Source organism: Momordica charantia (assembly GCF_013281855.1).
Source record: "Momordica charantia cultivar OHB3-1 chromosome 6 unlocalized genomic scaffold, Mcharantia_2.0 BLBB01000006.1, whole genome shotgun sequence".
NCBI classification, from domain to species: Eukaryota; Viridiplantae; Streptophyta; class Magnoliopsida; order Cucurbitales; family Cucurbitaceae; genus Momordica; species Momordica charantia.
The window spans coordinates 2,786,753-2,814,243 of NW_028275164.1; the positions used below are offsets into that span (position 1 = coordinate 2,786,753).

General features: G+C 33.7%; 5 protein-coding genes across 7 annotated transcripts; 1 reads left to right on the forward strand and 4 right to left on the reverse strand.

Moving 5' to 3' along the window:
• Positions 1–1,227: 1,227 nt before the first annotated feature.
• On the reverse strand, positions 1,228–2,076 carry LOC148210559 (putative calcium-binding protein CML27). The gene has a single exon (XM_088126161.1). It carries the CDS (start codon positions 1,969–1,971, stop codon positions 1,456–1,458), a length of 516 nt encoding a protein of 171 aa, XP_087982287.1. The 5' UTR covers positions 1,972–2,076; the 3' UTR covers positions 1,228–1,455.
• Positions 2,077–6,273: 4,197 nt separating this feature from the next.
• On the reverse strand, positions 6,274–8,630 carry LOC111006840 (Pentatricopeptide repeat (PPR) superfamily protein). The gene is given in 10 exon segments (XM_088124736.1): positions 6,274–6,505; positions 6,595–6,815; positions 6,818–6,883; positions 6,886–7,014; positions 7,017–7,547; positions 7,550–7,808; positions 7,810–8,161; positions 8,163–8,201; positions 8,203–8,476; positions 8,479–8,630. Coding segments are annotated over 9 exon segments (1,953 nt in total). The 5' UTR covers positions 8,567–8,630; the 3' UTR covers positions 6,274–6,505; positions 6,595–6,600.
• A 4,063-nt stretch (positions 8,631–12,693) lies between these two features.
• On the forward strand, positions 12,694–15,812 carry WOX1 (WUSCHEL related homeobox 1). The gene is made up of 4 exons (XM_022279092.2): positions 12,694–13,495; positions 13,602–13,910; positions 14,139–14,200; positions 15,356–15,812. The coding sequence occupies exons 1-4, from the start codon at positions 13,342–13,344 to the stop codon at positions 15,698–15,700; spliced, it is 870 nt and encodes a 289-aa protein (XP_022134784.1). The 5' UTR covers positions 12,694–13,341; the 3' UTR covers positions 15,701–15,812.
• A 1,796-nt stretch (positions 15,813–17,608) lies between these two features.
• LOC111006863 (phosphoethanolamine N-methyltransferase 2-like) lies at positions 17,609–21,438 on the reverse strand. 2 transcript variants are annotated; one of them, XM_088126170.1, is made up of 12 exons: positions 21,290–21,438; positions 21,066–21,166; positions 20,840–20,977; positions 20,622–20,759; positions 19,531–19,676; positions 19,233–19,308; positions 18,891–19,032; positions 18,449–18,729; positions 18,206–18,367; positions 18,066–18,119; positions 17,899–17,973; positions 17,609–17,811 (listed from the first exon to the last, which is right to left on the reverse strand). In XM_088126170.1, exons 1-12 carry the CDS (start codon positions 21,321–21,323, stop codon positions 17,710–17,712), a joined length of 1,449 nt encoding a protein of 482 aa, XP_087982296.1. In that variant the 5' UTR covers positions 21,324–21,438; the 3' UTR covers positions 17,609–17,709. The 2 variants fall into 2 exon arrangements, with proteins under 2 accessions (XP_087982296.1, XP_087982297.1); XM_088126171.1 differs by lacking the exon at positions 20,622–20,759.
• A 1,622-nt stretch (positions 21,439–23,060) lies between these two features.
• On the reverse strand, positions 23,061–26,407 carry LOC111006846 (phosphoethanolamine N-methyltransferase). Of its 2 annotated transcripts, XM_088126093.1 has the most exons (12): positions 26,324–26,398; positions 26,247–26,293; positions 26,044–26,159; positions 25,812–25,949; positions 25,534–25,671; positions 24,706–24,849; positions 24,430–24,540; positions 24,208–24,352; positions 23,675–24,117; positions 23,547–23,600; positions 23,373–23,447; positions 23,061–23,266 (listed from the first exon to the last, which is right to left on the reverse strand). In XM_088126093.1, the coding sequence occupies exons 2-12, from the start codon at positions 26,278–26,280 to the stop codon at positions 23,165–23,167; spliced, it is 1,500 nt and encodes a 499-aa protein (XP_087982219.1). In that variant the 5' UTR covers positions 26,281–26,293; positions 26,324–26,398; the 3' UTR covers positions 23,061–23,164. The 2 variants fall into 2 exon arrangements, with proteins under 2 accessions (XP_087982219.1, XP_022134624.1); XM_022278932.2 differs by having other exon boundaries at positions 26,247–26,407.
• Between the last annotated feature and the right edge of the window lie 1,084 nt (positions 26,408–27,491).

The window sequence follows — 27,491 nt, forward strand, 5'->3', positions numbered from 1 at the left end:
CATCCAATAAATAAAGTAGCAAAATCTATGTATTTGCTAAATTAGATACATCCTTAATTTTTTAAAGATAATTCCTAATTTTGTCCTTGATCTATTAAAATTTTTAAATTTACCTTTCTTATATTATATTAAAGATTCTAATCAGAGTGCCAATTAGTGAGCTAAATTCATTAATTTTGGCACCCTCTACACAAATATTAGTTTATAAAAAAGTTTATATGTAATTAAATTGTTGTTTATTTAACATATTTAAATAAGTAGGCATACAATTTAGATGAAATGAATTTTTCTCAACCTATGATCTATGCTATGATCCATCGAATCATTTTGATTTGATTTTCGATGCATTGTTTTTAGCAAATTAAAAAAAACGGTTGATTCCACACTTCATCTGCCAGTATCCATAAATCAATAATATGTATATTTTCCTCCGTTGTATGATAATTTTTGGTCTTTTTCCATCTCTTATTTTAGGTTTTTTTTTTTTTTTTTATAAATTTGTTTGGACCTTGGAATCTGGATAAGGGAGAATTTTCTCACAAGACAAAACCTTATAAAAGATGACCCTTTTTTTTATTAAATAATTAAAACTCGAGAAATTACTCGGTAGTTTTTTTCTGTCCTAAAGGAACACTTCTGTCAATTAAAACTATCTATTGTACTTTAAATTACCAAAAATTCAAAATAATAATAATAATAATAACAGATCGTTGTCAGAATAATTAAAATGTTCTAAGAATATACATCATAGTGTAAAACTAAAACCCACTTGAAACGAAAGGCATATAAGATAAATTCTGTGTTTGGCCTTTACTTTGGAATCACAAAAAAGGAAAAGAAAAAAGAAAAAAATTGGTCTCTTTTTTTTTTTTTTTTTTTTGAGAATAACAATACAACCACAAGGCCTAAAAATTAAAAAACCACTAGAAATGAAAGGTATATAAGATATATATATATTTTGAGAAAAAAAATTGGTATTGTTATTTGAAGGATTAAGGAAAATTATGGGCGTGATTAAGGGCCTAAAAATATTGTCATTACTTAATTGACTTTGCTAACAATATCTTTTCCGTTAATAGAATGTTTGACTCGTTTTCGATTATTTTTCTAATTCCAGGAAAAAAAGAAGAAGAAGAGTACTGAACTGCAGTGCACGTTATGATTCCCGGAAAGTCAATCGGAAATTTTGTTTCGATCTAGAGTCGGAGGCCGAGGCCTGCTTGGAGAGAACCAAAAGGAGCCGGAATTGAAATTAAAGATTGGCATTAATGCCGGGAGAACAGAGACAGATCCGGAGTTTAATGTTACAATCGGTAAAGAAAACAAGAACACTTTGATATACGGATTCAGATTAAGGAGAAACAGTGAAATGAAAGGAGATAAGGAACGGAGGATGAAATCGACTTCGTTACCTCACAGCGAGCTAATTGATAGTGAAATTAGGAGAAGCTAGGGCTAGGGCGCGGAAGTTCCGTTTGGCGCATTGGAGTTGGAATTAGCGGTCATCATCTTCCTGAACTCCTCGAAATTGACATTTCCATCGCCATCGGAATCGACGGAGCAGATCATGCGTTGACAGTCCTCCTTGGTGCAGGTGATTCCGAGGCGATTGAGGACGAGGTGGAGCTCGGAGTGGGAGATGAGGCCGTTGTGATCCTGATCGTAGAGGTCAAAGGCGTCGCGAAGCTCGGCGGCACCGGCTTCGTCGGAGGCCATCGGTTCCTTGCAGAAGGCGGCGAACTCGTCGATGTTGATGAACCCGTCCTTGTCAGAGTCGAGATCCTCCATGACGCGGCGGAGCTCATCGTATGGGATGGAGGATCCCAAGGTCTTGAGGACGGAATCGAGCTCGGAGATGGAGATCTTGCCGTCGCCATTGGCATCGAAGCGGTCGAAAACCTTGCGGAGTTCCTCGCTGTCCTGGAGGTAGACGGAGGGCTTGGGCTTCGCGGCGGCCGGGTCCGTCGCCATGTTCAGAGGTCAAATTCGAATCTGAAACAGAGAGAGGAAATTTCTGGTTATGGTTGAAGAGAGGAAGAGGAAAATAGGGGTATTTATAGTGGGAAGAGGAAGAAGACGCGGAGATGGCCGACTGCGTTTCCTCGTTTTCCTCTTTCCAACCAATTTAGATGCGGTCCTTCTCCTTCCTTTTGGTCAATAAAAATCTGCCCCCCATTTTTGATTTTTGATTTTTTAATTTTACCTTTACTATTATTTTTTTTTCATTTTAGTCCCTCAATTCTCAATTTTTCAATTCCTGTCTTTATTAAAGAAAAAAACAAAAGCAAATTGATTCTATTTTACTTTTAATAGATATATAATATGACTTAAATCAAGATATTTAACATCGTTTGATAATGTTCTTTTTCACTTATAAATTTTGAGAAAAATAGGTGGCAACTATTTGTGTTTTTAATTTCTTCCTATTAAGAAACCTTTCTAAAATTGTATAGAAATCTTGAAAAAAACAAAATTGAATTTCTTGCTCTCATTTTCTATATTTTTTTCCAAAACATGAATAGACATTATTTTATCATTCTGACTTATTAATGTAGGATAAATATAACATAATAAAATTTTGAATATTTAATTTACAAAATTAAAATTTTTAGTTTAAAATTTTAAACAAGAAACAGGAGAAAAAGTTATTAAACATGTTTCTAGTTTTTTTTTTAATTAAAAAAGAGAAACAATGTAGTTCTATTTTAATAATATTAAAAAAGAGGAAACAAGAAATAAGAAATACAAATATTACTACACAAAATCTTAATTTAATGTATTGATATTGGCATGCATCAATCAAAAAGATTATTTTAAAATTTTCAAGGTTGAAAAATAGTTATTTTTTTAAGTTTAGATCCTACCATAAAGATTAAAATTTAAACCTTATTTCTTAATTACATCTTGCATTTATATATTATTTTCTTAAATAAGTTCTCAAAATATCCCATGAATCCACTTGCAACCAATTCTCTAACGATGGTATGACTTTACATTTTTTATTGAAGTTTAAATTTTATCTTGCATTTATTTTGAGCTCGTCATCAACATTAACATTTGAATTAAAAAATATACAAATAGAGTAAAAAGTTAAATAAACTAGAGTCTGCAGACTACAAATTTACCTACCACTAATAAATCTAATATTATTAGACTGTATGACAAATGAAATAATAATAATTTTTTTTTTTTGTGTTCTTATTCTATTTTAATAATAAGGTTACTTTATTTCTTTTGTGTCTCAATCTCAACGGTGAGACTTACTTTTGTGTAGGAGATTTTTTCATGCAATGATACTAGATGACAATAATGCTCTTTTTATCCTTCAATGCTACAACTCTCCTTTTTCTCAATCTTCTTTGGTTCCTCAAATTTTCTTCAAATTCACACCCCTTTTGTTATTCTTTCATCTTCGATCGTTCCTTCTTCCTCTTCGTCTTTCATCCAAAATAGAAAATGAAAAATGGAGAAATTATATATCTTCAACTTTAGACTAAAACTAACCGATCGAATCCACCAATTAGATTAAACAAGTTTAAAAAAATGTCAGTTTCCATTTTAAGAAAATTTACCTACGAAATTAAAAATTTAAACACTCCACCAAAGCCAACATAACTCAATGAAATAATTAACATATATGTCAAATCAAAAGACTGTGAGTTTGATGTTTTATCCTTACATATTGTACTCAATTAAATAAATAAATTTAATCACCTATCAAACATAACTCTAAAACAACAAGATATAGAATTTTCAAAATCGAAATGGAATATAAAAACATCACAATCGAAAATACAAAATTAAAAAAAGAAAATGAAGAATTTTCTAAAAAGAAAGAAAAAAGAAAAAGAGCGTAAATAGACGCCGTGTGGGGATCGGACGCGTTTTCCACACAAGAAGGAAAGCAACCGACTAAATAATCACTATCCAATTTTGAACCTCTTATTCCTTGACGCGTGTCCTTTTAACTTCCTATACACGTGACCCCCCATCTCCCCTTTCTTAAGTTGATTTAATTTGATTTCCGTGCAGAATTTGTACAATCCAAGCCTAATCTAGATCTTCGATTCTATAAAATATTAAACAAAATAATAGTCGGTTCCCTTGGATTTTTTTCCTTTTTTTAGTATGTCAGTACGCTTTGTTACTTCAATAGTTGATTTCAATTTTGGTTTCTTTTAACTATTTACTTTAAATTTTTTATTCATTTTAATTTATATACTTACAAACACGTCTATTTAATACTATTTTAATCAATTCATTTTTATTTTTATATCATTTTTCCTATCATAAATTTGGCATGCACTCACAAAATTTGTTAAAATATAATAATAAAATTGTATTGAAATATTTTTATTGTGTACAAAATTACTAATAAAATTTTTGGAATATAGATTAAAATGGTAATTTTATGATAACATGAACTTAAACTCAATGATAATTGACACATATCTTTGACCAAAAGATCACGAGTTTAAATCTCCAATTCCCATGTATGTCTACCTATCCTCCTCTGGGGACTGTGTTACCACAACAGTTGAGCATGAATGTGTTACGACAACAACTGAGCATTTACGCATTATATTACTAATCATCTCTCCTTTTGCTCACTACTCAAAAGAAATATTAAAAAAAAAAGTCCTATAGAAACTAGTCAAAAAGGAAAAAGAAATACGTGTAAGAAGAAAATATGGGAAATAATGTGATAGATCAAAGTTAAAAAGACTAAGAGCATAGGTAATAAAATCAATAAGTTTATAATTTGTGTTGAAAATAATAAAAAGTAAAAGTTGAGAAGATATCAAAATTTTCATTCAGCTTGAATTGTAATATTAAAAATAATGGATAAAGTTTTTCTTATCTATTAATCATAACATTATCATATCATCTTCATTTATATTAACACTTCAATTAGAGATTTTCATGTTTTTCTTTATTTTCCGTTGAGATTCTTTCATGAAATTTGTTTGGAATACACCTTTTCTTTTCGAACATTATAAATAAATTGCTTTTGACTACGATCTAAAATTTATTTTGTTTAGTTTTTCCCTTCAAAATTTCAAGTCAGATTTTAAAAATAAAAACATATTTCCAAAAATTATTCCTTTTAGTTTTTGGATTTTGACTACGATTTCAATACTCACTGAAATAAGATTTAAAAAAAAAACTAGTAAATAAGCATAAAATTTTTAAAAAATAAAAATAAAGCAAAAAAGGTCCACAGTTTAAAAATTGTTCTTAAAAAATATGGGCTAGCATTCAAAATACTGTATAATTAGAAGAAAAAAAAAAGAGGACAAGAGAATTATTAGTAAACCACCTCATTTATAAAACTATAAATAATAAAATAAAGTCATTATCAACCAAGCCAAACTATATATAATTTTCCTTTTACCATCTAAGATAAGTTGTTAACATAATAATGCAGCCAAAATCCCAGCAGGAAATCAGCTTCCAATAAATAGATTTATTCTACTATTAATCTTAATACTCAGGTGAAGTTGTTTGGCATCCCCTAAACATTAACACTAAAATCCATATATGAGAAAAAGGAAAAGGAAAAAAATAACACATCAAGTTTCTAACATTATCAAAGAAAATGTAAAGGCAAAACGATCAAACTTACGCATAAAATTCAGACCACGGAACAGAAAAGCAAATGATTTGATGAAAATTAATCACTACCTCATCACATTAAAAGATAGGATTACTATCAAGATATAACTGAGAATATTATTAGGTTAGGCTCGAGTAAGAATACTCAAGAAAGGAGAGGGTCCAAGTACCTCAAATTACTTAGAAGTTATTGTAATTTCTATATCTTTAATATTTCAGTATATTTCTAGTTCGAATCCTATCATAAAAGAAAAAAGGAAGAAAAAAGGTAGATGTGATTGCACCTTTTTTAATATTTTTCCCTTTTAGAAAGAACTTTGGTATATATTTTAGCAAACTAAAGATATGTTGTACGTCCTCGACATTAAAATGATAGTACAAAGTCATAGAAAAGAAAACTTTACCTTATCGCTGGATAACCACTCGATTCTCATAGCATTGCTTCGCCCTTATAACAAGTCGTTACCTATGAACCACAAAATGGAAATAAATTAATACATGAATATCACGAATTTCTAGTATCGAGAAATAGTTTGCATTCCCCATTGGACAAATAAAATATTATCCATAATCATACATAGTAGCATATACCAGATCATGTGTCTTTTCTCTCTTAAAATCATAGTCTACGTTCATATGGAATCCTGAATGTGAAAATTAGAGAAGTGAAAATAGTTCCTCAAATTGCTTTCAAATTTTTTTTTTCAAGTTCACCCTGGAAATTAACTTAGGCTTACAAGTGAAACATGAATGTTTGGCAGAAAACAGATAAGTCTATATAGAATGCAACAACCCTTCAACTGAGGAGCTACAAATGCATTCAGGAATGTTTTGAAAGGTCTATTTATGTCAACTTTCATGGTTTTGAGACCAACTATGCACATGAGACCTGCGAAAAAACATGGTGGCTTCAAAATAGAATCACAGGAATGGATGTTCCGGGGGTGTGTTCTCTGTTCAGAACGACCAAGCTTTTACCGAGATTTAATCCTTCAAATCTGTCAGGTCACGGCCATCTCTAGGTTGACTAGTTAAATCCTTGGGAGGTGATTTCATCGTCTCACTTTGATGTAATTTGTGAAGAATCCTCCAAGTTATGGCACCAGGGGCTAGCCCATTATTCCTCATCTCTGTGACTAGTTGATATGCTTCTCCTTTTAGTCCAAACTTACACGCAGTATTGATCACAATATTGTAGCCCCAGAGTCTACTAGTTCATATAGGAAATCGCAAGCTTCACTAAATTTTCCATTGTTGCAAAGCCCTTAGTAGAATAGACAAAACTATTACGAATCTTTGACGGCCAGACTATATCTTTCCAGAATCTCTTAGCTTCTTCAATTTTATTGGAATCACATAGCCCATCAATTACCACAGCATATGTTGTACTGTCTGCCAGGCACCATTCCTAACCATTCTGTCAAAAGGTATGAAATTTAAATAAACCTCAAATAGTAGAGCATTATATGTAACAACACGCAACATAATGCCTTTTTCTCGCATTACTTTATATAATATATCAAGAGATTCCTGGATCCTCCCAACATTCAGTAACCCATATATAATAGTCGTGAAGTTCACATAATCAGGGGCACAAAATTGACAAATCATCATATCATTTAATACCTTTAGAGCTTTTTCAATGCTTCCAATATGACAAAATCCCTTGATAACTGTATTCAGGGTAATAACATCAGATTGACAATTGGTTTGAAGCATTACAACAAATGTATTTAAGAGCTCGGTTGACTTATTTGCAAGGCAAATAGCTCTCAAGTATATGTTGTAAATTCAAGTTCTGTCGACACCTTCCTTGTCTATCATTATTTGAAAAACTTCCTTTGCCTGGATGTCTATCTCTAGGCAAAGACCTTCTACAAGAACCTTATTTGTAAGTTCAGATGGTGAGTACCCAAATTCAATTCCTTGCTAATAGAATTATGCGAGAGTAAACCAGGATTAAACCCTCTCTTCCTCATTATATATGCAATTCTTGAGGCCCCATGATGTCTTCTAGCTTTACAAAGTGAATCTATCATCTGCCCATAAGCAAATTCCTCATGCACACTCTGCCCCTGAGGCATATCTTCTACGATTAAAAAAACCTCGTGGAAAGAACCTGCTTGGCACAGAGAATCAATAAGATGCTTCGCAAGAGCAGCATTGTTCGTGAAGGGATCCTTTTCCCCCTTTTATCTTTTCCCAAAGCTTGCACATCAACGCCCTCCCAGTTTCGAAATCCTGCTTGCAAAGAAAACCATGAATTAGAACACTATATGTAAGAGAACTAGGCTCCGCGTCATTCTCAGGCATTTCATCAAACAGTTTCTTTGCAGCAGGTACATTACCAACACAGCAGTATCCATCAATCAAGGTAGTATATGAAACAGCATTTGGGCAATGCCCTCTACCCGTCATATCAAATAAAATCCTATGAGCTACATTCGGTAGAGAAAACGAACAAAACTGATAAATCAATCGATTATAATTCACTGTAGAAGAAACAAACTCAGGCTTAGCATCAAACAAGCAAACAAGTCTTAAGCGGAGATCCAAAATCCAGCAAACGAGCAATAAGAACATTACTGAGAAGAAACAGAGAGCATAAAACGGCAGTGCGCTTCATCGAAACGGCGAGCATCACAGAGACCGTGGATTACGCTACAGAGATCGAGAGGGTGCAATTGGTAGCCGTGGAGGCGAAGATCGTCGAGTAGCCGGATCGCTTCATCGACGTTTCGGTCCTTGGTGCAGAGGCAGTGAATCTTCTTCGTCCAGTAGGAGACGCTGGCGATGCTCTCTTCCGGTGCCCATTCCCAGCCACCCGTCCCATTTTCCGGTGGTTGATGGGGGCGGTTCCGGTGAAGAGGAGCAAGAGAAGCGGCGAAATGGCGATAATTTAAAGGGAAATTTTGATGGAGAGCGACCGATTTTGGGCGGCGGGAAACATTGCAGGCGCATTGTTGTGGGTTAGGACTTTAAAATTGGCGGTAGAAATTTTCGCCTTCCCGCTTTTATCAAATGCGACCAATTTGGGATCTTTGCTATACAAAGAGGGGCTTTTGTGGAAAATTGTTTTCCTTTTCCAATGAAATTGGTCTAATTTTTAGATTGTATTCAACCTTGATTATTATTATTATTATTATTGGGGCTAAATGTATACTGAGCTTAGCTTATGCTCAACGGGTAAGGCACGTATCGTTCGAATCTCCATACGTCCGCATGTGTACAAATATTTATATATATATATATATATATACACACACACTTTAATTTCTAATATTGAAATATTTTCTCGAGTATTACATTTCTATTGACATTACAACATTTTTATATGTTTACGGATTCGATATCGACATAAAGGATAAAACGATATTTTCATAGTATTGTGAAAAAATATCACAAATATAGATACAATATTACTATTAATCATTTTAAACTTAGTTAGAAAAGATGAAAAATACTTATTTGTTAATTTAACAAAATTTTTATTTATGTAACATTTTAAAAAATATTGATCAACGTCGACATTTTATCAATATTTTCATCGACATTTCTACGAAATTGAGACCTTTACATTTTTATCAACATAGACATTAACATCTAAAACATTTAGTCAAGAAATTGGGATTGAATTATTTTTTTTACTTCAGTTGGTTAAAAAAAAAATTCATTTGAGTTTATAGCTATGTGCCATATCTATATATTTTGGATCATCATTTGTCTTTACATAAAAAATACCAAACTCATTTAAATAATTTGCATTGTAACTTTTTTTTAGTTCCGGTGGAATTTGAATCTCCAACGTTTTAGCCGAAGATATATGTGCCGGCTATTTGAGTTATTCTCATTTTGGAACTAAAATTATGCATTAAATTCACATATTTCATTAATTAAAATAGATATTACATAGTGTTTTGTGCGTGTAAAGTATGTTCTCAATTCATGTAACTCGTAAGCCAACCTTAACATTCAAAATGACAGCATTGAAGATATATATAGATATAGATATATACATATGGTTAGATTGCGTTCCGGAAAAAGCGGTGTACTTGAAATTAGAAACGGGCGAGTATGCTCGTATACTTTCAACCGCACTATACTATAGTTGTGGGGCACTGTATACTGACAACCTCAACAATAAACAAGTGAATGAGGTTAGTGTGTGGCGAACGGAATGCTTCATCAAATTATTTCTCGTCCCAACTCTTAGCTCAATGATACATGTTTTAACTAATTAAATTACGTCGTTTGATGTTAATTTTAGTTATCAATAATATAGCATGATTTTTCATCTAACACACAAAAGGTTGAATAATCTATATAACGACTCACATGAAATACTTAGAACTCAACCAAGCAAGACAATTAATTTTGAAGAAGTTTGTAATTTTGTAGCAGAAATCGATGAGAGAAACAAAATAGATAGAGGCAGAAAATAGGGTATGGGAGAGAGGATTGAAAGGCGTAGGCTTAGGCTCTCTAACCAAAAATTCAGAACAAAATTAATAATTATGGAAAAAAAAAAAGACGAGTCAGAGTTGAGTTGAGAGACGAGTCAGTGACTCGACTCGAAAAATGAGTCATTTGTATATAATATAGTATGAATATCATATAGTATAATATAATATATGGTATGGACCAAGGGACCAGTAACTCCAAGGTCGTCGCACCAGACAGAACAAAGATTCTGAAACGACATATCCAGTTCATATATATAATAATATCTCTTCTATTTTGTTTAATTATTATTATTACTTACATTATTAACCCATTTTGGAAATGTGAGTATAATCCCTTCTGAAGAAATTTGATTACAAAAGTTCAACATCTCTTGGTTAATTAATTTACTAGTCAAATACGTCATTAAATTTTAGATCTTACATCTAATACGTCTTTAAATTTGTATAGGTGTTTAATAAGTGTTTGAACTTCAGTTGGTGTCTAATGAGTCATATTGGACGACATATAACTATGACTCATTAGATATCTAAGTTTTTTTGTTTTATTTTATAAAATTAAACACTACTTCACATGTGTTTTATTTTGCTTTCTTATCTACTTTTTTGAAAAAATATTTTCAAAATCTAATCTAAATTTTAAAAACTAAAGAAAAGAAAACACTAGTCTTCTAAATATTTGTTTAAGTTTTCAATTATGTAAAAAAAAAAAAAGTAAGAACACAGCTGAGAAATTTGTGATTTAAAAAAATATTGTTAGTCACTATATACACTAAAGGTTCGTTGGGTAAGGTTTATGTTTCTTCATTTTTAATAAAGAAAAATGAATTGCTGACCCTATGAATTCAATTATGATAAAATAATTTTTTTAATTTATTTTTGGAACAAATGGAAATGAGAACAAAAAGGTAGAAACTTGTTTTAATTGTTTCCAAAATGTTTAGATAATTTTGAGAATGTTTCCAAAAAGGAAAGAAACATAAAACATAGTTAGTTAGTTACAAAATGCTTAGATTTCTTAAGCAAATTGAAAACTAGAAACAAAAAACGAGAACGTTGTCAAACGTGTCATAAAAAAATCATATTCTTCTCTACCCACTCATACAGACAATTGGACCATATAAATCAAATTTTATCGTTGAAATTTCAACATTTAATTAAAACTTCATATGAAAAAAATATTCAATTGATAAATAATTTAAAAAATAAAGGAATAAACCGGAAAAATTCCTACATAGAACCTGATCCCTATGAGGAATCCCCAGCCCGATCTCCGCGAAAAAAATTCGTGGGAATTTTAACAGGGACGGAGAATGAAATAGCCCCCTCCCACCCATCCCAATGAATATCCCTAGGATCCATTTTCCACAATAATCTTTAAAATCCACAAATCAAACTTCATACTTTCATTTACATATATATCCTTTAATACTCCCATCCTACCTCTCACTCGTGTGTATATAGATATATATATATAAATAAAGACAACCATTTTCTTTGCGAGACCCTCATTACATATGAGCCCATAAGTAAAAAGCAATTAATCATACACCTACAAGTAGAAAATTCCACATACTATTGCGTAGATATACGAAGAGAGACTCGATATCGAACCGAAATGGATACATACTACCCTTTTGGTGCAAAGGGACTTAGGGAATGGAAAAAGAGCTGTGTTGTTGTGTTAAAGTTAAATGTGAGATTAGGGAGAAGATTAGATGATGATTGGGGGCAAAATATAATAATAATAATGTGGGATGGATTGGCAGAATGTTGGAAAGAGAGGTGTGTGGATGTGCAGAGAGAGAGAGAGATTATTATAAATACATTCGTACAATGTATGTGAGATATGATGGAGCCACCAGCTACACAGCTACCTGTGCCTGTACCCACAAACACATCCCTCAGTAGAAAGACAAAATTAAACCCAACAAATTTTTAGAGACAGACAAAGAAGAGAGAGTGAAAGCTCACAGCGGCAGTTGGAATGGAGAATTAAGTGTGAAAGCCACTGGACAACCACAACAAATATATTAACAAGAGAGACAAATATGCAGACCCCACACAAACAAAAAACAAATCGTGTGCTCCTTAAATTACAAGTTCGTCCGATTGTGACCTTAGATTGTCGGGGGTGCTCCTTTCTTAATCACGCTCTTGCATGATCTCGAGATCCCTCTCATTCAAATTAGAGGAGATATCTTAGCTGGAATACAATTATATCTCATACAGATTAACTATTGTTTAGAATCGTCAGTAACGTTGTAGCAATGTTTCAATGGAATGAGGTAAAAATGAAAAGGGGAAAGTGGAAAGAGCAAGAGGGGTATAAATGACGAAGGTAATTAATTACGATAATCCTCATCATCTCGTCATGTTGCTTTCCAATCTCTAATCCAAAAAATCATCCGTAAACTACGTAGTTCTTAGGATTGAGTCACCAAAATAACGAATGTGTTATTTCTTAATTATGCTGACATGATCTTAGGATTCCTCACATATAGTTTAATTTGTAGAGACAATCTTCGCTCTTTCAAGCAAGCAACGACTCAAGTCAAGCAAATAGCACACCCAAATTGCAGGGAAGACAGGAGAATGTCAGGGTCACTAGGTGTCGAACCCAAATTGCAACCTTGTAAATTCGCCACTAACGTTGTATCTAAAGCAATGTTGAAAGAACGGGGAGGTAAAAATGAAAAGGGGAAAGGGGAAGAAGAAAGAGGGGTATGAATGATGAAGGTTATGATAATCCTCATCATCTCGTCATGTCGTTTTCGAGTCTCTTATCCCCAAAACCCTTCTTCCAGAATCCCACGCTTTCCCTTTCTTCCCCCTCTGTTACTTATTTTTCACCTCTCCTCTACTCTACCTATAGTCAACTTCAATTCTTATATGCCTTTCTTCCATATTATTTAACCAAACACCATTTTTCTTTCTCTCTCTCTCTTTATCTCTCCTCTGTTATGTTATATTGATCAATCGCCATCTCTTAATGTCTGCAACTCCAAACACACACTTCAAACACTTTTCCAATACCCATCAAAATTCCTTCTTTTTTTCTTACTATATACAATACCAAAACCCTAATCCCACTGTTTTCCCCTCTTCCCATTCTTCCATAATTCCATTTTGCAATTCCCCAAACCATTCCCATCATACCCATTTGCTTTAAACTCCCCAAAATCCCAATAAACCGAAAAAAGAAGAGAAAAGTTTGGTTTTTTCTGTCAACTAAAGGCTGAAAGTTGCCAACTTTGTGTTCAAAATGTGGACTTTGGGGTACGATGATAATGGCGGAGAATTTAGCTTCTCTGAGCCCTTCAATGGCGGCCGCAAGCTTCGGCCTCTCGTTCCTCGACCTTTGCCAGCTTCTCTTCGCGTCAATGGCGCCAACTTCTGTGCCCAATATTACCATCTGGGTATGCATTTTTTCACCGTAAATTTAATCTTTTATTCATATTCTTCAAATTTCTATGACCTCATTTAATCTAAATGGTATGATTTTATGGTGAAATTTGTCAGCAGCAAGTTATTTGAATTTGAATGAGCAAAGCAAGAGAGAGTTGAATGATAGTTCGTCGTCGAGTTCTCCGGCGGTCGTTGTAAGCTCGTCGAGGTGGAATCCGACGGCGGAGCAGTTGAGAATTCTGGAGGAACTCTACCGGCGGGGGACTCGGACGCCGTCCGCCGACCAAATTCAGCACATCACGGCCCAGCTCCGCCGCTACGGCAAGATTGAAGGAAAAAACGTCTTCTACTGGTTTCAGAATCACAAGGCCAGAGAGCGCCAGAAACGACGCCGTCAAACCGCCGCCGACCAAACCAAACATTCAGGTAATAAAATTCCAACTTCAAACTTGTAATTCTTCATCCAAATTTCAAGGAAGAACATGACAAAAATTACAACTTTTTTTTTTGTTTTTGCTTGTTCATATTCATATATGATACATTCTTTTTGACTGTGTGTCGATTGCAGTTTGAAAAATTTAACGTAAGAAAGAGAGGGGGCCAAAAAAAAAAAAAGGTTGAATTCTTTTTGTGTTGGTTATTGTCTTCATACAGGGACAGAAAAAGGGTACGAAATTCAACAGACAAAGACGAACTGCACTACTACACTTTCACAGGTCTCTCTTCTCTTTCTCTCTCTACATTTTTCGATTAGTCTCTGTCTTTCTTCGGATCCCAAAACAAAAACCCATTAAAAAAAAACCCTTTTTTTTTAAATCCAGAAAAGAGAAGAGAAGAAATGAGATGGGGTTTGTTCAAAACTCCTGATTAGTGACATGATTAAGCTGTGGTGCATATCAGCATCATGAGTTTCCCCAAAAGAAAAGAAAAAAAAGGAGATTCATTTCTTTTTGGGGTTTGGGTTTTAATCAAGTAAAGTTAAAATTAAAGGTAGGTTTGGTTTTGGGAAATGTAAAGAAGGGCCCCAAAAGGCTGCATTTCTTCCCTTCTGTCGGGTCATAGGCCATAGATTAGGGCTGTTTTTGTTGATCTGTTTGGGATATATCATGTCCTTGTGGCTGCCTTATTTCTCTATATCTCAATCTCCTAGCTTAGCCCTATTTGGCCACGTACCCTCTCCCCCAAATTTTATACCCTTTTACTCAACTTTTAGGGTTTAGTTTCTAGTTTTATAAGTTTTTATAATGACTATATCTAGACATTTATCTGGGAAAAATACTTGGCTTCTTAATAAGGAGGAGCAACTTTGTCCTTAAATATTTAGTGGTGATAAAGATAAAATTGTTCATTACTAATTACGAGCCAGGTATTTTTCTTTAAATAGGATTATTATAACTTTGACAAAAGAGAGAAATGTAAAATATACATTTTTTTATATTTTTTCAAAAAGGTAAATGGATGTCAAATTTTTGACCAGCTACCGTTTGGGTATTTTTCTTTTTATGGTTAAAAGTTCAAATTTAACAAATCTTACCATATATGTTTAGATGATCACTCTTTTTAGAATGAGGAAGAGAGAAACATAGTGAACCTTAAATCCTCTAAAAGCACATTTTTCGAGTCATAGTGATATTATAGTTTTTGAATAATAACTCTTAGACTCCGAACTTGTTTTTCCTTTTATGTTTTTGAGTTCAAGAAATATTTGGTTGAGATCAAACCTTCAACTTTAAACTTTAAAGAACATAATAAAGTGTCTTATTTATTATGCTATATTTATGTTGTTCATATCGAAATTCTCTTGAGGCGGAGCTTTATGTCGGCTCATAAGAAAACATGTTTCAATAATATATTGATTAATCTCCGTGCAGGAACGTGAAGAAAGGAGAAGAAGAGAATGTGTGGAAAGAGACGGTGAACTTGTAATAAACCCTAGGAGGAAAACCCTGCACCACCGAAACGGCCTCGTGGACGAACCGTACCGAGAAAATAGTAACGGGCTTGTGCGGGACGGATGTGAAACGACGACGCTTCAGCTGTTTCCTCTCCGGAGCACCAAGTTGTGCAAAAACGAAAACGACAGCGAGAGGGAGGGACGACAAGAGGATCAGCTGGGAATCATGTCGGATTCGGACAACATGACAGTCCTCAAAACTTCCCCCTTTTCCCCCACTACTACTTTTCAGTTCTTTGAATTTCTTCCACTCAAAAACTGATTCTTCTTTTTTAATTTCTGGCTGCATGCTATTTCTAGCTGTTGACTTTATTACTAACATAGCAAATGGAAGATTAGGGTTCTTCTGTGATTTTGTTTTCACAATCTTTAGAGCCGCGTGAAAGAACCGACACCACATATATGTTAGAATGAACGAAGAATGAATTAAGCATATGAGCGAGGACTGCTAAAAACTTCAGAGAATCTTTGGTCTAAAAAATATTCATACCGGTGGTGGGAAGCGGAGAAATAGTTTCTCGTTTCTAATTTTATTAAGAAACTTAAGCATTTGACAATTATTTATATTTATTATTTCTTATCTTTTTAGAAGGATCTTCAAAATTGTACGTAGAAACTTTAGAAACAACCAAAACAAAACTTTTTATCCTTGTTCCATTTTACTCCAGAACATAAATAAAAACATTATTTTAGGTGGTTGGCTATGCAATTCTGTTTTTCTTTATTAAAAAGAATGAGGAAACTTAAAAAAAAATATAAAAAAGGTTGTGAAACGGCCGGCCCCCATACATATATGTTGGTGGAATGGTGAGCAATGCATGGAATATTGCAGAGATGTGAAATGACAGAGGAAGTGACATGGAGATTTATGAAATTGGGACTGGAAATGGAAATGGAATCTCTGAGATCTGAGAGATGGATTCCAATGGCGATGAGGGAGAAGAAGAAAGGAAAGAGATGACGTTGCTGAAATAATATGGGTTGTTAAGATCAGGTTTTGAAGTGACTTGTAAAATTATTGCTTCGAGAAGTTCCTTTTTTTGTTCTTTACCTGAATTACCTGCATTTTTAGTAAATTAAGGACAATGCCATATGCATATCACACACACACACTCATCTGTAAGAATCTCTTATCATTTTTACTTTACAACATCACATCATAAATAAGCAACCCCTCTTTGAACCCGCAATCTATGCAGAGATGTCTAAGCTCCTAAGCTGTGTTTATTTGACCGAACAAATTTTTTTTTTTTGAAAAATTGCCAATATGGATCATGGATGACAAATGATTTTTTCATATTTGAAACGGTAGACACATGAGACTCAAAATCTCGTACTAAAGAGCAAGGAGGTTCAAGTCCTCTTCACCTGTTGAATTGGAAATCACGAAATCTTGTCAATATTCTCTATCTAATGAATAGGAGTCCGCTTTAAAATCGTTTGCCCTGCACCCACCAGGATATATGATTCAACAGGAATCAAACAATGGTAGATTGATAGAATAGAAATCTCTAGTAAAACTTAAAAGTAATCCAGTAGATAAAATATATATCTATATATATAGTTGGAGAAATGGGCTAAAATATGAATAATATTTCATGTATAATTATTGATTCTTTCTCAAGTATAACTTAGATTTAAATATGTTAAAAATTTTAAATTAATATGCATAAAAATAAATTAAAGCATGGTTACAAAATATATATATATATAGTTTACAATTAAAACAAGAAAGACAATTTTAAAAGTTAATATGCAAAACAATTTTTAAAAAAATACCCTCAATACATTTTCTCCCTTGTATGTTAGGCACATTTTAAATGATTTGTACTTGGTATTTATTATCAATTTAATGTAGGCATTTATTGGCAATTAAGGCACACCAGTGTCTGAAAAAACTCTCTTCATTTTGAATAGCAACTGGTTGTTTGGTCATCCCAAATTAAACGCCAATTTATAAACATGACGGAAAATCTTCAATTCTTGAACTAACTATTAAAGGTACATCAGAAATTCGATTAAATATTTATTACTTTCCCAAAGAATAAGATTGAAGGTTCGATCTCCCAACCTCTCTAAAAAGTGAGTTTGAATCCCGCCCCTTGCATGTACTCAATACACTATTATCAAGATGAATGTTAAGATGATAGAAATATCAACCTAAAAGAGCTCAAGTGTAATGACGGAGAGAAATTTTATTATTCAAGAAGTTTTCAACAGTAGTCTTTGGATGAAATCTTATACCATAAATCAGTAATCAGAACTCAGAACTCAGTTTGTTTTCTTGGCAAAGATCAGACCCCATCTTTGCTCACCGGATAAACTTCGGTTGAGCTTCGCCTTCCATCCGCAAATGATGTCGTTATAACCATCCTGTATAAGAACAACTCAGACAGTTAAATGTATTCCAGACAGAATTGACAATAAGCCACATGAAGGAAGAACTGAGAGGGAACCAACTTCAGAAAAGTCATGGATAAATGTGTCCTTTTGTTCTTCAACGGCTTTGAGTTCCTGCTGCAGAACTCGTATAAACTGAAGGAAGAATGAAGGGTTAAAGTCAATATACACAGTTTCTTTTCATGTCATATTGTCATATGTGAGAGCAAGAGATGCAGAATTCAGACCTGGTTTGTGCGGTCCTCTGAAACGACTTTGCTGAAACCAGCATCCCCAATCATCTAGGAAACAAAAGAGAAACAAATTGAGATATGTCCGAAAAAGACGCAGTGAAAACACCTCTGAAAGTTAAACTGAATCGAAGCACCTGACCGTAGGATTTTACATCATGCAGATCATACCCTCTTTGCTTGATGTACTCGGCAAATTCGGGCGAGGAAGTTCCTGTGCTTCTGCAATAATCGGTTACGAAAAGTTTACCTTCTGGCTTCAACCACTTGTAGAATGATCTGAAGAGAGCAGGTTTGTCCTGGAACAGTTGAAACATGATGTTGAAGTGGCTTAAAATTCAAAGGGATATGAAGATATGAACTTAATTAGATGGCCTCACTTGAATGTGTAAAATGGTGTCACGGCTGTATATGACATCAAATGTCTGGTCTGGATATGTTTTCTTCGTACAGTCAGCAACTTCGAATTCAACGGAACATTTGAGTCCAATGACGCGCTCAAGAGCAAGAGAGATCATATTGATGGAGAGGTCGATGCCTACGACCTCGACATTGAAGTTTTCCGCCATATAGAAGCATGCTCCCCCAATGCCACAACCAACATCAAGAACCCTCTGACCAGACTTGAGGTCCAATTTGGCTACAAATTCTTTTGTTGTTTCTGATCAAACACAAGGAATCACTTACAGAAATGAGGATGTTCTAGAGGGTAAACGTACTCGGGCGAATTGTCGAATTGCTAAACAGAGTGGTTAAGAGCTCTAGCCTAACCAAGTTGTCAAATTCTTTGAACCTCTTAGAAACTTACACGACAAGTCGTACCTAAACCTCCAGGGCTGACAAATCCATGTCCAAAAACACGCTCATATCGCAATATGCCGCTGCTCTTGTATTGAACTGTGTCTAAGAATTGTTGGAAGCCTCTGTCGTTGTCTGAATGAACTTTTTGCCATATCCAGCAAATCTATACCATGAAACATGGGCCAACGCCAATCCTTTTCAAGATATAAAGTTTTATTGAAAAGATGACATTACAAAGAAGCAACCATGGAGTTAACGGAAAATAAGCAACCATGGAGTTAACGGAAAACACTCCATTTGATAGCCAAGATAGCACAGCAGGACATTTAAAGCTAAGGATGAACATAGACCAGGATTGTTCACCTGATTTTGACTCTCCTTGTCCCTCAAATGAGCTCCAGTGGGTTTGCAGCCAAGAAGAGAAAGTTCAAAAACGTTCCTAGAATCATTTTTTGTATAACATTCCTTAAAAACCTATAAAGTAGTAAAGATAGATGAAGAGTAGTATATGTTTTGCAAATCTGATTGGCAATAACAAGTTTTTATGGCAGAACACAGCAGCTAACAGATGCTATCATATTCTAAACAGTGTTTTTTAGGACTTAAGCATGAGGCAGACCAAAAAAAAAAAAAAAAAACAAACTTATTAAGACAAACAAACCTTTGAATAAAATCTTGGTTCCCTATATAGTGGGACAAATCGTGCCTTTTATCAGATTTCTCACAATGTTGGAAACAAGGCTCTCTGAAGAAAATATAACCTCCAACCTTCAACCATTTGATCATCCTTTCTGCCAGAGTTTTCACCTGAATCCACATACCAATTTACTTTGCTGATAAGCCAAATTTGAAGAAAACACAGAGACTACAGAATTACTAACAAAATAGATTAGAAGGTGCTACAACGACGCCAAGGAATCAAACGTAAAAACAAAATCATATTTCAGACAATATGCAGATCCAACAGATGGAAGCATGTTGACCAAACCGAACAACTGATCGGGCCTAATAAAACAAAATGATAACATAGTAGCTCTGTAGGAACTAAAAAGTTAACCAAATACAGAGCCAGCTTCAATCTCTTCAGCGGGTGAGAAGAACGAATGCGAAAATAACAGGAAAGCAGAAACAAGAGGATTTGAGGAATCCCATATGCCCTTTTCATATGTATCGACTCTTGTCATGTCACATTGGTGGGGTACTCCAAAACCAATATTCAATGAATTTTGCAGTCTTCAAACCCCTCAAATAACCCATGTTTTCATCCCCAACAATCTTCTCCTCAAATAAAGGACCACCAAGCCTCTCATCAAATCTTCGTCTCTACTTGTTAGGACACCGAGCTCCTCACATATGATATCGTTCGCTATGGGCCTCAGCCTCCCTGAAACCTATTAAGGACAACGGTACCCCAAGCATCTCCATAATTGTATGATTTTGTCCGCTTTGTGCATAGCCCTCACAACTTTACTATTAGTTTCACCTAAAAGACTTCTGAAGATAATTATCCTCTCTTATATACTATGGATCACTCCCTTCCCTAGCCAATGTGAAACTTTCTTTTTCACTCTTTTACAAACCCAACAAAAGCATATTGGATGCTACCAATAAAAATCCCTGGAGAAATTATCCTTACTTATATACTAAGAATTTTCCAATGTTAACTCGATGTGGAACAAAGTTCACATCCCAAAACTAGGTGGTCCATGACTAATGGGAGAAAATGGACAAGAAGATCAAGGCTGTTTCTACCTCTTCATCAGATAAATACATGAGCAGCTGATTTGAGAAGATCAAATCCACAGAGTTTTCAGAAATATCCAGTTCTGGAGAAGTCACATCAGCACATATAAACTTAACATTCTCACGATGCCCATTTATGCTTTCATTCTGCAAAAGTGAAACCTAACTAAGAAAAATAAAGAAACAAATACAGAAAAACCCAAGGGCTTGGTTCCATTTGTAATTACCTTCTTAATCGCATCCTCAATGAAGTCAACAGCGAGAACCTGCGCAGCCTTTTGAGCTAACTCCGCCGTGAAACGACCAACGCCAGCCCCAAGCTCCGCCACCGTCTTCCCTTCGTACGGCGGAAGCAGCGAAAGCACCTGCAGAATGCAGAGAGAGCGGAATTGGATTTATTTTAGGTCGAAATTTTGCTTTTATTGTCTTTTCAAGTTAGAGTGAGTGAGTTACTTCAGCCATTTCTTCCGAGTCAGTTTCAGAGGAATCCGAATCGGCGGTCAAATCTGCAGAATGCTCAATCCAATACTTCTTCTGTCTCTCACGTTCTTCCCCTGAATTACACCCATTAAAATAATCTCTGTAATCTTTCCAATTAAATTAATGGAAGTCGAAAGCGAAGTCGCAGAAAGAAGAATCCGTCGATTCAAGGGTATTCTGTTTTCCTATTGACTTACTATCAGCAACAGCGGCTCCAGCGAAGGACGCCATTGTTGAAAAATGGAGCTTACAGAAGAAGTACAATATCCTGATATCTGGAGAAGAAGAACATTCTTTCGAAATTGATAAATTGTTAAATATTATATTAGTTGGTTTTGATCATAAATCAATTAGTTTAATGTTTTTTTCAAAAAAAAAAAAAAATTAATGTTTTTTTTCCCTCTACCACGAAATTTAGCTCATGAGTTCCAATTTCTAGTGCTTATTTATTTTACTAAAACGTTTATCATTTGAGTTTTTGAAGTAAATGATATTTTAATCATTTTAATATGATATAGTGCGGAAAGATTGAATGGTGATTTAATCTAATCTAATATAATTATTAAATTTTCATTTTAATTCAATAACCTACATATTTAGAAGATGATAATTCAATTGATCAAAACGGTTGAATTTCTACTCTTTTTTATTTTATGATTTTGTTTGTTTTAATGGTCCAAGAGTTTGACTAAGTGAGCTAACTTTCACCCTTACCTACATTAAATCAAATTATCATTTGTAATTTACACGGATTTGACTTTTTTTCCCTTTAATCTTTTCTGAATTCTACATATATTTGACTTTTTATCTTAATTAATGAAAGATTTGAAATGTTTTGGATTGTTCCGAACACACCAATCAAAATGCAGGTATATTATTTGTAATTTATCCTCTATGACTTGAAAGTCTTTTTTTAGTTAACAATTATAAAGGGTGAATCAAACTTATTCATGTTCTATCTATTAAACTTGAATTCACTTATCATTTTTCTTTAATTTGTGGTTAATATAAGTTAATTTGATTGGAAAATGTACCATTTTCTAAAACATAGATCATGATAATAATGCCAACATGAACATAAGTCAGCGATTATTTTTTTTTTTGAGTTGAAAGTCTAAATTCACACCTCACATTTTTTATACTAAACAGGAAAATAAAAATACATTAATTATTATTATGTACAAACATACCAAGTTGAAAGTTAATAACTTGTTAAGAAAACAAAAATTGTGTAAGCAAGCACGAATCTCTTTTTTATATTTGTAGTATCATTTTTACAATTTTATCCATTCTTTTTTTTTTTTTTTTAAATATAACATGTGGGGATGAGATTCGAACTCATGACATTTTGATTAGAGATAGGTACCTTAACCATTTCAACTAGTAAAAGAGTTTCATGGATTTTTTTGGTATGATTTTTCATGCAACTTCTAGTGATGCGACAGAATAATAATTGCATTCATCAATTATTTGAGCGGTTCACCCCAATAATGATTGGAGAGAAAATATAGGTTTTTTTTCTATTTTCTATTTTAACTTTTTCCCTTTTTCCTCTCCAACCCCAATAATGATTTATTTTTTACAACATTAATAATTTAACCTTAATAATAGTTACCTACACTAGTAAATAAGCATAAAATTTAAAAATTCTTACTATCTTAGTTTTTCTATTTATATTATCTTGAATAAGTAGTTAAAAGGTCAACTAAAGCATAGATTAACAGTTAAGACATATGTATCCAAATATGTGGTTGAGAGTTCGAATCTCCCCTCCCACCCATTATACTAAAAAAAATTATAATAAATCTACTAAAATTTGTTAGCCTAAAAAATGTGTCATTTCAACATGTAAGGATGGAGATCGAACTCATAACCTCTGTAAATTATTGTCGAATTATGTTCGTTTTCTATTAAATCTCTTATTAGTCTAGGTGTATCCGTTGGAATCAATGGTTAAGTTAAATAATATATTTAAATTATTTTCTTAATTTATTAATATGATAGAAATCATAGAGTGATAGAGGCAGTTGCTGAATAACAAAGTAATTACAACATAAAGGTAAAAGTTGAGCTCATTTTGTTTTGTGGGCAATGAACAATCCCCATTTCTGCTCTCCACACCAACTCCTGTTCAACTTTGCCTTCCACCCTCCAACAATTTCATTGTAATCTTCCTGTATTTAAAAAAACACAAACAAACAAAAAAACCAAAATTAAAACAGAAAAATGGAATCTAAATCAGTTGCAAAAGAGAAGATGAAAAATGAAGAAGAAACCCACTTCAGAAAAATCATGGATGAATGTTTCCTTCTCCTTTTCAACAGCCTCCAGCTCCCTCTGAAGAACACTCATGAACTACAACCAACAAAAAATTAAAAAAAAATAAAAATAAAAATCTCAACAGCTTTATCAATTTCTGTTTATATTCATGACAAAGATTTGCAAATTGCAAACCTGATCGGTGCGGTCCTCTGCAACGACGTCGTTGAAACCAGCATCCTCAAGCATCTAAGCAACCAGAGCTTCGTCAAAATCCCAAAACCAAAACCAAAACCAAAACCAAAATAAGAAGATTTTGTTACCTGACCGTAGGATTTGATGTCGTGCAAATCGTACCCTCTCTGCTTTATATACTCTGCAAATTCCGGCGACGGAGCGCCGCCGCTTTTGCAGTAATCAGTTATCAGAACTTTCCCTCCCGGCTTCAGCCATTTGTAGAATGATCTGAACAGTGCAGGCTTGTCCTGAATATGCAAAATGGTGTCTCGGCTGTAAATGACATCGAAACTGTTTTCTGGGTACACTTTTTTGGTGCAATCGGCGACTTCGAATTCAACGGCGCATTTCAGCCCAATTGCGCGTTCCAGAGCAAGAGAAATCATGTTAATGGAGAGATCTATTCCGACGACCTCCACATCAAAATTCTCCGCCATGTAAAAATCTCCTCCCCCAATTCCGCAACCCACATCCAGAACCCTCTGCCCAGCCTTAAGCTCCAGTTTCGCCGCAAATTCTTTTGTCGTCTCTGTTCATTCATATTCAATTCAAACCCATTTAGTTAATTATATGGTAATCACTTCACTAATCTATTGGCTTCGGTTTTTGGATCGATTACCGATTCCGCCGGTGCTGACGAACCCTGGTCCGAACACACGCTCGTAGCGGAGAATGCCGCTGCATTTGTACTGTACTGTGTCTAGGAATTGTTGGAATCCTCTGTCATCGTTGGAGCTCTTGACCTTCTGCCATATCCAGCAGATCTGCAGAAACCCACCACCAGATTTTTGGAAATTGAGAAAACAGAAGAGAGAATTTATGATCGGAATTTGTTAATTACCTGATTCTGATTCTTCTTGTTTCTGGCATAAGCTCCGATGCATTTGTAGCCGACGAGGGAGAGCTCGTAGCAATCTCCGGCGTCATCTTGCATATGGCATTCCTTGAACACCTGCAGAGCACCCCAGAAGCTCAGATTATTGCAGGAAACAAAAGAACTCCAAATCCAAGAAATCGGGAAGGTGTAGCAGTTATGAAGTATTTACAAGATTAACGGAAAAAAGTGGTCCATGTTTAAGGAGTTTAAGGGTAAATTTTGATTTGTTTTTGGCAGTACCTTTGTGTAGAATCTTGGCTCTCGGTAGTGGGTGGGGTTGTACTTTCGTTTACAGTCTCCGGATTGATGGAAACAAGACTCTCTGAAGAAAATATAACCCCCAACTCTCAACCATTTTACCATTCTCTCTGCCAAGTTCTTCACCTGCAAAATTTGTAACACAAAATCAAAATGGTTACTTAAATCCAACCAAGTTTAGTAGAAAGAAATGCAATAAATCATAGTCAAGAAAGAAAACTTTTCAGTTGATTAACACCCAAATTATTTGAACGGGATAATGTAAAATTAAGTCAAGAGTCAATTTAACCTTTTCATTCTGTCCATTTTATCATATTAATCTCTCTTAAAAGGAACAATAAAAAATTACTCATAAATCAACGACAAAATTACACTAAATTCAACCCAAAAACACGCAAAATCCTTATAAAGCTTGTTACGTTCTTTTCGCTATGAGATCTTACCAAGATCCAACTAAAAAATATAAACTTTTCAATTTTATCTTATTCCTAAATTTATATAAATGTTGACATTCTTATCATCTATTTGATTTTCATTAATTTGAATAAAAAATAATGTAAAAGACTTTAAAAACTCACAAATTTAATTCCATACTAAATATATATTTTATAATTCATTAAATACTTATAAAAAATATTTTTTTTTAACTATACAAATTACAACACTTTTTAAAGGTGAATATTGTAAAACTTAACAAGTCTATGGTCAAGATAAAATAAAAAATCTACGGTAAAAATTTGATATAAGTTGCAAGTTTTAGAGGTGAAAAAAAAAAAAAAGAACTCTCTTCGTATAATATATATAATTTACCTCTCTATCAGACAAATACATGAGCAGCCAATTCGAGAAGATTAAATCCACAGAATTTTGGGAAACGTTGAGATTTGGAGAAGTTACATCAGCGCACATGAACTTTACGTTTTTGTGGTGCCCATTAATGCTTTCATTCTGCACATACCAACCAATTAACAGAAATATCATAGGGCTTAAAAATGGAATCCAAATCAGAAGCCAAATCTCAACAAACAAACAAGAAATTAGGGCAAAAAATTGAAACGAAAATCCAAATCGGAAGAAAAATCCCTTACCTTCTTGATCACACTCTCGATGAAATCCAATGCAAGAACCTGGCCGGCCTTCTCCGCCAAATCGCCGGTGAAGCGACCAATGCCGGCTCCAAGTTCCACCACCGACTTCCCTTCGTACGACGGAAGCAGAGAAAGCACCTGCAATTTCTCGAACGAATTCGAAATTAAACACTCCACATTTGCTAGCGAATGGAAATTAAAGTTAAATCGTTCGATTATATTAGTTAATTACTTCAGGCCTTTCTTCTTTGTCGAGATCGGAGGCGTTCGAATCGAGCAGCATCGCCTCCACCGTCAGTCCGGCCGAGTGCTCTGTCCAGTACTTCTTCTGTATTACTCGCTCTTCGCCTGCAAATTAAAATTACAACAAATTTCACTCCATCGCCATCGATCTTACACCAAATATACATTAAATTAGGGACAAATGTAGAGCACCATTAGAAGTCGGAGCCGGAGCCGGAGTAGCCATTAGAGCCGGAGAAAGAGAGAGAGAGAGAGAGAGAGAGAGAGAGAGAGAGAGAGAGAGAGAGTAATTTCAGTTGGCTCTGTGTTTGAGTTCAATGGTTATATATTTGGCCTTGCAGTTCATGCAGCTTTTTATAGAGGAAGATGAGCAATTTCTCCATCTGCTGCACCCATTAGAAAATAAATACGACGGCATGGAGTCCAATCTCATGATCATATCCAAAAAATTACCATCACATAACAAAACTTTAGACTAAATAAATAAAATAAAAATACTTTTTTATTATTATTTTTTTAAATGGTCAATTTCGAGAGACGCATAAACGATGAGAAAATAGATTAAAAAAAGGATCATTTTTGTATGATGGTAAATATGATACTTACTACCCGATAAATATAAAAAATGTAGTAAACTCTATATTAAATATCTAAATGTGATCGAAATGTTGATATTTTCATGTATTTATAAATTATAGGTTCGATATCGATATTTCCATAATATTATAAAAATGTCGACAAAATCTCACCCAGACATAGTATTAATATTAATTATTTTTTAATTTATTTATATAAATAAAATACTTATTAATTTAAATATCTTTTACAAATTTTTTATAACTTTTCAAAAAACATTTATCAACCTCAACATTTTATCAATAATTTTATCGATATTTGTATGAAATGATGACTTCGATATTTCTATCACCATTGAAACCTTGATGTACATTTATAAAAATAAAAGGATTTATATTTCAGGGTAGTCTATAAAATTCAAAAAAAAAAAAAAACTTTTAGTTATTGGTACTATTTTATCATTTAATATAGATTTATCTGATAATTGTATTACCCAATTTGTGTGGTGCTAATTTTTGTTTTCCATTAATACGTTTGTATTAATACAAATATTTGAGTCACGCATTTGTTAGAACCAAAATAAAGATAAGAATCAAATTTATTAAATATTTTTTAAATTTTTATAGACCAAAGTAAAATAAATAGGATAGTTGATTTAAATGGGACTGAAGTTGTAAGGCAACAGACAAAAGTGACATTTAAACTAATGAATTGCAAAATGATAATCAAAGAAATTCCACTCAACTATTTTATAGGAATATAAAAAATTATTATATTTAAGTATTGTGTCTAACAAAGTTATTTAAAAATTTACTCAAATCCAAACATATATATTTATATATGACCAAGATTGAAATTAAC

Bases quoted from the DNA above. Each gene is read 5' to 3' on its own strand.
- WOX1 (XM_022279092.2), top strand. From the start codon at position 13,342: ATGTGGACTTTGGGGTACGATGATAATGGCGGAGAATTTAGCTTCTCT. The intron at 13,911-14,138 runs GTAATAAAATTC...GTCTTCATACAG, and splicing joins CGACCAAACCAAACATTCAG to GGACAGAAAAAGGGTACGAA. The intron at 14,201-15,355 runs GTCTCTCTTCTC...ATCTCCGTGCAG, and splicing joins GCACTACTACACTTTCACAG to GAACGTGAAGAAAGGAGAAG.
- LOC111006863 (XM_088126170.1), bottom strand. From the start codon at position 21,323: ATGGCGTCCTTCGCTGGAGCCGCTGTTGCTGATA. The intron at 18,120-18,205 runs GTGCTTCGATTC...TTTGTTTCCTAG, and splicing joins ATGTAAAATCCTACGGTCAG to ATGATTGGGGATGCTGGTTT. The intron at 17,974-18,065 runs GTCTGAATTCTG...TTCTTCCTTCAG, and splicing joins CAGAGGACCGCACAAACCAG to TTTATACGAGTTCTGCAGCA.
- LOC111006846 (XM_022278932.2), bottom strand. From the start codon at position 26,280: ATGGCTACTCCGGCTCCGGCTCCGACTTCTAATG. The intron at 24,850-25,533 runs GTAAATTATATA...CAAATTTTGCAG, and splicing joins TGTATTTGTCTGATAGAGAG to GTGAAGAACTTGGCAGAGAG. The intron at 23,448-23,546 runs GTTTGCAATTTG...TGTTGGTTGTAG, and splicing joins CAGAGGACCGCACCGATCAG to TTCATGAGTGTTCTTCAGAG.
- LOC148210559 (XM_088126161.1), bottom strand. From the start codon at position 1,971: ATGGCGACGGACCCGGCCGCCGCGAAGCCCAAGCCCTCCGTCTACCTC.